This window comes from Rhododendron vialii, chromosome 12a (assembly GCF_030253575.1).
Source record: "Rhododendron vialii isolate Sample 1 chromosome 12a, ASM3025357v1".
Lineage (NCBI taxonomy): Eukaryota > Viridiplantae > Streptophyta > Magnoliopsida > Ericales > Ericaceae > Rhododendron > Rhododendron vialii.
Genome location: NC_080568.1, coordinates 29,501,583 through 29,511,480, shown reverse-complemented (window position 1 = coordinate 29,511,480; position 9,898 = coordinate 29,501,583). Strand labels below are relative to the sequence as shown.

At 40.0% G+C, this 9,898-nt stretch overlaps 2 protein-coding genes across 2 annotated transcripts; both read left to right on the top strand.

Moving 5' to 3' along the window:
• Positions 1-3,525: 3,525 nt before the first annotated feature.
• On the top strand, positions 3,526-5,166 carry LOC131310696 (cytochrome P450 736A117-like). The gene is made up of 2 exons (XM_058337860.1): positions 3,526-4,058; positions 4,332-5,166. Exons 1-2 carry the CDS (start codon positions 3,537-3,539, stop codon positions 4,932-4,934), a joined length of 1,125 nt encoding a protein of 374 aa, XP_058193843.1. The 5' UTR covers positions 3,526-3,536; the 3' UTR covers positions 4,935-5,166.
• A 2,218-nt stretch (positions 5,167-7,384) lies between these two features.
• Positions 7,385-8,704, top strand: LOC131309639 (cytochrome P450 71A6-like). The gene is made up of 3 exons (XM_058336247.1): positions 7,385-7,504; positions 8,104-8,352; positions 8,591-8,704. Exons 1-3 carry the CDS (start codon positions 7,385-7,387, stop codon positions 8,702-8,704), a joined length of 483 nt encoding a protein of 160 aa, XP_058192230.1.
• Positions 8,705-9,898: the final 1,194 nt, after the last annotated feature.

The following is a 9,898-nucleotide window of genomic DNA, read 5'->3' as shown; positions in this document are numbered from 1 at the left end:
GAGGTGGTGCTTGGGGTTGCACCGGGGCGTTTTGATCCCTCCAACTCAAAAGTGGGTTTTGGGCCCACCCTGGATTGTAGGTATTTGAATAAGGATCCCAACGCTGGTTAAGTGCGTTCACCTCAGCCCGGTTACTATGGTATGCGTCTTTGACAATGGGAAATGTGGGGCAAGCAGTGACAAGATGCCCCGGACACTCACATAACGCACACACCTCTTCGACTCTCACCTCATTCGCCTGATGGACTTGCTTAAGCTTCAAGTCCTCTAATTGTTTAGCCATCTTGTCCAGCTGAGACTGGACATTGTGCTCTCGCACACTAGAAGGAAAAATGCCAGACCCACTAGGTCCTTGTGCAGCCATGGCCCTATCACCGAGGTCGGAAGGTTCCCAACTTCGGTGTTTCTCGGCCAACTCATCGAGAAAGTCCCACGCATCTTCCGGGGACTTATCTAGAAAATCCTCCTCTTTACAGAGGTACTCCATTTGTTGGACCGTAGCAACATTCAAGCCCAAATAGAAAAATGACACCAACTGGTGTTTCACGAAACCATGATGCGGTAAGGACAACAGCAAGTCCTTGAACCGCTCCCAGCACCTTAAAAATGACTCGCCCTCTTTCTGCTTATACGATTGGACTTGGCGAGTCAGGTATTTCGATTTACTTTCCGAGAAATAATTCTTGTAGAATAAATCTCGGACAGCAGCCCACGTCGTGAGAGATTGTGGCTTCTGCATCCGCAGCCACTTATCTGCATTGTCCCTGAGCGAGGCTGGGAAAAGCTTAAGGCAAGCATTCTCCCACTGAGTAGTGGTGGCCAGGGTGTGCACCAAGCCCTCGAAATGACGGACGTGCTCATACGGATCCTCATTCTCCTTCCCACAAAACAGGGGAAGGGCATTATGCGTACCAGGTTTAATGGTGAAAGCATTACGTGCTTCCACCGTCTCGGTTGGTAATACAATTGGACTGAGAGGAGTGGTCCTCTCAGGATGCATGTGTGCACGCATTGACATCGGTGGTTCTGCTATTGGTGGCTCAATTATTAAATCAACAAAAAGGGCACCGATATCAAAAGAATCACCACTAAAAGACTCTCCCTCCACGATTACTCTCGTCTCTCTCTCAATGGCTACGAGACGTCTGGTATTGTCTCGGTAGTACTTAGGCTTTAGAGGTGATTGCTTTCCTACGATGGAGGATTGCGCACCTCTACCTATGATGGCTTAAACAAAACTAAAAAGAAAAACAAAAATAAAACTAACTACCCGAATTCTTTAACACACGTTACCGTCCCCGGCAACGGCGCCAAAAATGCTTGACCGATTTCTAGACCTAAAATAATGGGTTGCCCCAAGCGTAAGGCTGAGACCGACGTAGCACAATATCCGGTAAGACCGGAGTCGAATCCACAAAGACGGTGATGTGTGCTGACTAAAAACTCGGGTTGTTAGAATTTAAACGGGCTCTTAGGTAGCCACCCTTTGACGATTGATTGAGATTAACTAAAACCTACTAATTGATTGAACTTTTCAAATAATTAAAAGAAGGTATGGTCGTAAGGTTCATAGCACTTGTAACTAGTTCGGATTAACCTGCTCTGTTTGAAGTTCTTAAAAACGTTTAATTTTAGATTGAACAAGATACCCCGCAAGATGCGACACCCTATGGTCGCCGTATACCCATGCGCAGCGAAGAATGAGTTTTGGACCCCCATTCTCCCGTTCACATGAGCTCCGACGATGCCCGGGTTCGTCCGCGGGAAGTATTTTCCAATCTAAAATCATTTTTTCATTGTTCGATAAAAGGAGCAGTGCCCGAACTAACCACGGTGTGCTAATCACCCCGCGACTCTACCCGTACGACTACTCACTAATCATCATGCATAAAATAAAAGAAATCCTAATTTGAAACATGCTTTTACTGCTCGGAATATAAAATAAACACAGGATCTAAGTTAAACAAGAACCAACGAACAATTTTGATAAAAAAAAGAAAAGAAAATCAATACGAGTTATCGGAGTGCGAACAATTGAACAAAACTTCTAATAACATGAAAGAATAAAAAGCTTGAAGAAAACTAAATAATATTCAAACCTAAAGAATTAATCAGGACAGCCCCGTTCGTTTCTATTCCGTTCGTGGTGACGACAGTAGCTTTTTCCTTCTTTTCCACGCAGCGTGATCCCAATAAGATATCACGGCAGCCTCCTTTCTTTGTTTTTTTCGTCCCAAAAGAGTAGTGCTTCGTCCGTCAGAGATATCAGTCTTCCTTCCGCAAAAGCTGCTGCTGCCGCCTCCTTTTTATAATATATTATAATAAAACCTATTCCGTTTCCTTTTTGTTCCAGCCGACTCCAATAATTTTCCATGGCCCACCATTTAATTGTTAACTAATAAACATTAGGCCCAGTCGATGAAATTGAAACCCGTGGACTAATCAGTAAACTCTTGACTCCATATAACCATTCAATGGTTCGCTTCAAACACCATTTAATATTTTAACTTTGTGCTTTTTGTATCAAATTCTTCAACTATCGGCTTCAAGGTCTTGCAATACAATCTTGACGTAAAATCCATCTTATTCCTGCAAAACTTAACAAAAATCCAAAAACAAAACAAAACACGGCATCAAGTGGAACATGAGATAAAAACGCGCCTCTAACGCGCTAATTCACCCTACTTAGGCGCTCATATCTATGATATCACGCGCCTATCAAGTAGTTCTAGGACCACACCTATTTTACACATACATCCAAATGCACACCCATACACACAAGTGTGTGGGCTCCACACACAATAGAGTGTCTAGTGTGTGTGGAGCCCACACACTTGTGTGTGTGGGTGTGCATTTGGGTGTGTAAAATGGGTGTGGTCCTAGAATTATTGCTTTCCAAAACAGAATCCTCCTTCCAATATTTCTAATATTGAAAGTTGTGTTATCTAGAAGGGGTGTTAATTTCCACCAATCTAAAAGCTGTGGACTATAATTTTTTTGTTTTGTTCTTATTCAATTTTTTTTGTTAGTTAATTTTGCGACAAACTTTTATGTATCATTGGTTCGTATCGATGAGAGGAATCGAACAAGTCCAAAATTATGTCTTTTACACGAGTTTTTTTTTTGGAAATATCCCAGAAAAAGTCCAAATAGTCAACATTTGGGCCTTTTCTTGGATATTTTCCAAAACAAAAAGGGTAAAAATCAGGATTTTTTTCTTTTTCCAATAATACATAAAATTTTTGAGGAAAACTAATAAATGCAATTTTTTTTATAAATAAAGAAAAAAGTTTACAACTTATGGATTAGCAAAAACGGGGCCAAACAAGTCGCTGCATGTCTCAATTTGATCTCCATCACTATCATTCCAAACTCTAGAAACCCCTTCTATATATTTAGGGAAATGATTTTCACATACTCTTTTTTTGATAACGGCACTCTATTTTTTTTGTCTTTTAGTAGAGATTTTGTGTGTATTTTTTCACTAAAAAACAAGAAAATGAGTTTATTTATCAACAAGCGAGTACTGGAGGCAGATGAAGAACATCTTCGTCCTCCAACTGTTGAGCAACAAGCGAGTCCAATCCTTTCGTGGCATTAGGGAAGAAGAGACGGCGATCATGATCGAGAAGATTTCAGATTTTGGTTCTGATGTGGTGAATTTGAGCAAACTGATTGTGGAGTTGACGGCGAACGTGGTGTGTAGGGAGGCGTTGGGGCGGAAATACGAAGGCATTGGGGGCAGAGGAGGAGGGGCGAGGAGGGGGTTTAAGGAGGCTTTGGGGGAGCTTGCAGAGTTATTGGGGGTTTTTGATATTGGAGATTTTGTACCATGGCTGAAGTGGGTGAATAGAGTAAATGGGGTGTACGGGAGAGCGGAGAGACTTGCTAAGGAGTTGGATGAGTTTTTGGAGGGTGTGGTGGAAGAGCATGAGGGTAGAGAGAGAAAGGTAGGAGAGGAGGGAGGGCAGGATTTTGTCGATGTTTTGCTTGAGATTCAGAGAGAAAATGTGGTTGGGATTCCTCTTCATAGAGATAGCGTCAAAGCTCTTATTTTGGTAAGGCCGGAATCTCTGTTCTTTACTGTTGTCTCATCGAAAAAATATTCAATGCTCTTGGAATAACGTTGAGCACGAATATCTTATTTTGTATTGACCAATTGTTTAGTAGCCTTGTTGTTTTATATCATACTTCAATTACTTTCTATTATTTCTGAACAAGGGTAACAAGTAACTTGGTGTCAAAGAGATTCTTCTTATCCATCCTTTATTTGTCCCCTTATCAAATAAACAAATAAAAATATTTACTAAATTGGAATTTTTCCCTTGCAGGATGTATTTGTTGCTGGAATTGATACTACATCCACAGCCCTAGAATGGGTAATGACAGAGCTCTTAAAGCATCCTCAAGCCATGAAAAAACTCCAAGCTGAAGTTCGACTTATAGCCCAACCCAACCAGCCTGTAACCGAGGACGATCTAGACCAGATGCCCTACCTAAAAGCTGTGATCAAAGAGACTCTACGCCTCCACCCTCCGGGTCCCCTTATTGTGCCCCGGGAGTCAACCAAAGATGTTCAAGTAATGGGTTACGACATTGCGGCCGGGACACGCGTGCTTGTCAACGCTTGGGCAATTGGACACGACCCAACGTTGTGGGACGAGCCTGAGGAGTTTAGGCCCCAGAGGTTTTTGAACTGTCCAGTTGATTTTAGAGGACACGATTTTGAGTTGATTCCGTTCGGAGCGGGGAGGAGGGGGTGCCTAGGGATTCGGTTCGCGATGGCGGTCGACGAGCTAGCCGTTGCAAATCTCGTGCACAAGTTTGATTTTGCACTGCCTGATGGGGTGGAGTTGGATGTGAGTGAAGCTGCTGGTATCAATGTTCACAAAAAGTTCCCTCTGCTTCTTGTTGCAACTCCTTGGTCTTGCTAATTAGTAGGTACAATTTTAGGTTCCGTTCCACTAAGAGAAATAAGTACTTATGTTTTGAATTTGAATGACCTATCTCATAAAACAAAAAATAAGTACACTATCAAATCTTTTGATCATTTGTCAACTAAAGCTAGAACCTTGCAAGTCTCTTCTTGTGTCTATGTTCGTTATATTGTCTTTGGTGCAGATGTTTTTTTGCATTGGAATGGAATCCTCTCCCGTCCCTTAAAGAGATTGAAGGTTGTCTTGAGTTCTTTATGGATCTTTCATTGTTACGTTAGTCGAAAACCGTTAATTGATTTATCACGACGAGGACATTGCCCACGTAGAAAAGAATTAGTAATACTATTTGTTGCTTGATTTGTTTTCAAAACAAATCTGTACGTGTTGACGGGATTTTTTTTTTTTTTTTAACACTTCATTGAAAGATAGATGTGTTCTATATATCCATTCAACATGATTTTTAGAGTGACTAATGTTCTTGATGAGCTCTAAAAATTATGAAAATAACAATTAACTGAGATTATTTCCCCCACACGCATCTTTCCATAACAGAATCCTCCTTCTAACATTTCTAGTATTGAAACTTACGTTGTCCAGAAGGGGTGTTAATTTCCACCAACCTAAAAGTTGTGGACTATAACTTTTTTGTTTCCTTCTTATTCAATATATTTTTTTTAGTTTTGTGACAAACTTTTATGTATCATAGGTTTGTATTGACGAGAAAAATCGAAAAAGTAAAAAATTATGTCTTTTACACAAATATTTTTGGAAATATCCTAGAAAAGTCCAAATAGTCAACATTTGGGCCTTTTCTTGGAAATTTTCCAAAACAAAAAATGTGAAAATCAAGATTTTTTTCTTTTTCCAATAATACATAAAAGTTTGGAGGGAAACTAATAAATGCAATTTTTTTTATAAATAAAGAAAAAAGTTGTAGTTTACAACTATGGATTAGCAAAAACGGGGCCAAACAAGTTGCTGCATGTCTCAATTTGATCTCCATCACTATCATTCCAAACTCTAGAAACCGCTCTTATATATTTAGGGAAATGATTTTCACATACTTTTTTGATAAAGGCACTCCTTTTTTTTTGTCTTTTAGTGAAGCTTTTGTGTGTATTTTTTTTTCACTAAATGACAAGAAAATGAGTTTTTTTATCAAAAAAAGATTGTCAAAATTACTATTACCCTATATTTAAATGCGTAGTTGGAAACCAACTTTCCTCTTCTACAAATTAATGATTCTTCTCCATAATGTTTGTTTAATTGTCTTTCCCAAATCTTTGATTGTCGGACAGTATATATGGCATAATAATGCTTTTGTTTGAGAAAGAACACTCTTCAAATTGCCACTGACGGACGGACGGACCCATATGGGTTTCGCTTCGCAGGGAAAAGGTCCCTTCTCGATTTTGTAAAATTATAGTAATTCTTACATACTCGTATTTTAGTTCTATTCAACATTTAGGATTGTGATTCAATAAAACTACTCTAGATTTCATTTATGAAGATTTTTGCCTGATCTGTTTCTTAGAGTGCTAAAATTTCACATCTTTCTGCACAAACGTCAGCCCCTTTTCTAATAATTACAAGATGAAGTTACATAAATTACCAACAATTTGTCATTTAGACCGTGTACACTCTTTTTCATTTTACTCCTGATCTAAATAATCCTATACTTTGATACTGTATCTATCATTTAGTAGCCTCTTAAGATACTTTTTCATCCATAATTGGACGTCAAACTCCAAGATGACATGCAAATATGAGTAATTTTTGACCATTATGCCCCATTTCACCAAAATATTAGTACAGAACATTTTTTGTCATCAATTATTGACATGTGCAAATCCAAAGTTTAAGGCCAAATTTGGACGGAAGAGGGAGGGGAGAAGTGAAGTGATCCTAAAGGATAAATTAATTAAGGGGAGGGGGGGTAAGTTGTAGAGCTTTTTAGATTACGGAGGTAAAATGGAAAGGGGTGACAACTTAAGGGGGTAATCTGCAATTAACCCAATGAAAATCAGTCGCCTAAATCTCTGCGTTTGACACATGTCTCAAAGTCACGACCACATTTTCAAAGAAATATTAGGATACATGATTATTGGTTCATGAAACTGAACATGAAAAAAAATGAATGGTCCAGATTGTACCAGAGCTCTTCATGTTAAGATTAAAAATATTTTAAAATACAAAATTGGTAAAATAAAAAGAATATAAAGGTTTAAAAAATGAAAGAAATAGTGGAGTAATTTAGAAAACACCAACAATAATCTAGAAAAGACAAGCACAAGCCAATTGGTCAAAAGTTTAAGGCGAAGTAAATGATTTAACAACAACAATAATTTAGAAAAGACAAGCACAAGCCAATTGGAAAAATGAAAGAAATAGTGGAGTAATTTAGAAAGGATGTGGCTTTCAGCCCTTATGGTGAGTACTGGAGGCAGATGAAGAGCATCTGCATCCTCCAACTGCTGAGTAACAAGCGAGTCCAATCCTTTCGCGATGTTAGGGAAGAAGAGACGGTGCTTATGATCGAGAAGATTTTGAATTCTGGTTCTGATGTGGTGAACTTGAGCGAATTGATTGCATGTGGAGTTGACGGGGGACGTGGTGTGTAAGGTGGCGTTGGGGTGGAAATATGGCGCCGTCGGGGGTAGAGGAGGAGGAGGAGGGGGCAGGAAGGGGTTTAAGGCGATTTTGGGGGAGTTTGTGGAGTTACTGGGGGGTTTTTTGACATTGGAGATTTTGTGCCATGGCTTAAGTGGGTGAATAGAGTAAATGGGGTGAGACTTGCTAAGGAGTTGGATGAGTTTTTGGAGGGTGTGGTGGAAGAGCATGAGGGTAGAGAGAGAAAGGGAGGAGAGAGAGAGAGAGAGAGAGAGAGAGAGAGAGAGAGAGAGAGAGAGAGAGAGAGAGAGAGAGAGAGAGAGAGAGAGAGAGACCAAGATTTTGTGGATGTGTTGCTTGAAGTCCAGAGAGAGAAAGCTGCGGGGATTCCTATTCATAGAGATAGCGTCAAAGCTTTTATTTTGGTAAGGCCTCAATCTCTCTTCTTTATGAACAATCGAGAAATTATTCAATACTCATGGGGTAATGTTAAGCACGAACCTAGACCATACATCGTGCTCAACGTTACTTCTTTCTTTCTTTTTGTGCCCTGTAGGATGTATTTATTGCTGGAACTGATACTACATCCACAACCCAAGAATGGGCGATGACAGAGCTCTTAAAATATCCTCAAGCCATGAAAAAACTCCAAGCCGAAGTCAGAAGAATAGCCCAACCCAACCAACCTATAATCGAGGACGATCTAGACCAGATGCCTTATCTAAAAGCTGTGATCAAGGAGACGCTACGCCTCCATCCTTCGGCTTCCATTATCCCGCCCCGGGAGTCGACCAAAGATGTCCAAGTATGGGCTACGACATCATGGCTGGGACACGCGTGCTCGTCAACGCTTAGGTGATCTGCGGGATCTAGTGTCGTGGGACGAGCCCGAGGAGTTTAGGCTTGAGAGGTTTTCGAACCGTCCGATCAATTTCAAAGGGCAAGATTTCGATTTGGTTCCGTTTGGAGCGGGGAGGAGGGGGTGCCCAGGGATTTAGTTTACGGAGGCGATCGATGAGCTGACCGTCGCAAATCTTGTGCAGAAGTTTGATTTTGCATTGCCTAATGGGGTGGAGTTGGATGTGAGTGAAGGTGGTGGTATGACTGTTCATAAAAAGTTCCCTCTACTTCTTGTTGCAACTCCTTGGTCTTGCTAATTGGAGTACCATGTGAAAATACTTAAGGCTCCTATTATTGTTAGTATGTATGAAACATATATCAACTTTAAATTCAAAAAGCTCATCTCCACCGTAGCAACTATGATTGGTATAGTTAATAAAATTCGATAAAGACATACCATTTAGAAACTACCATATTTCCAATAAGACCTTATAGAATCAAGGTTGTCAATTGATTATGTTACTTTTCACGGCAATATCATGGTTTCAAATATCTAAATTCTTGGAAAAACTCATCCTCATAAATATGACCATGTTGTTTGTATTCCAAGAATTTTTCTAATTTTTTTTCGATGAAAATAATGCATACTCCTAATTTACTTCATGTGTATCCATCCAAATACCTGGGCAAAATACCTTTCTTCGAAACAAACAGAGCCGCCTTGTTAATAATCTGCTGTTCTCCAACCCATTTCCTGCTAAATACCCACTCGTTTCGTGCCAACCATATATGCCTACCATTAACAACCAAAGAGACCCAGCAGTTATTTGCGCTTAGCCCCAGAGGCTGATTCCATTTACCCTAATCCACATTTCTCCCAACCGTGCCTCCACCATCTTCTCCGGTCTGTAGCGAAAACGGGGATAGTAACCACACTCTATGTTGAAAAATGTATGCATTATAATTTGTGAAAATTTATATGCATCTCTATTAATTATTTTGATGATTAATTCAATGATATTTTTATTCGGCAAATACAAAATTATCGAAAAGTCGATTCCCGAATTAAATATTTTCGTGACCTTGAAATATAGCATAAAGTCTCTTGGATTCATGATTTATATTTACAAAGACTTTATTGAGCTCAATACATGCTTTAACGGTTTATTTAGATGAAATTGTGAGCCACAGGTTGACGAACCGGCTGACAAGCCGGCTGTCTGAACAGAAAGCTGTGACAACCGGACGACCACCCGGATGACCACTCTATCAAACGGCTAGTTTCAAACGGCTAGTTTCCAACGGCTAGTTTCAAACGGCTAGTTTCCAACGGCTAGTTTCCAACGGCTAGTTTCAAACGGCTAGTTTCCAACGGCTAGTTCCAACGGCTAGTTTCCAACGGCTAGGAAGCATATGGATGGCTATATAAGGCATCAAGAACTCATTAATGAGTACACACACAAGCTACAACATTCCATATTATTGCAAGAGCAAATTCTCAAAAGATCAAA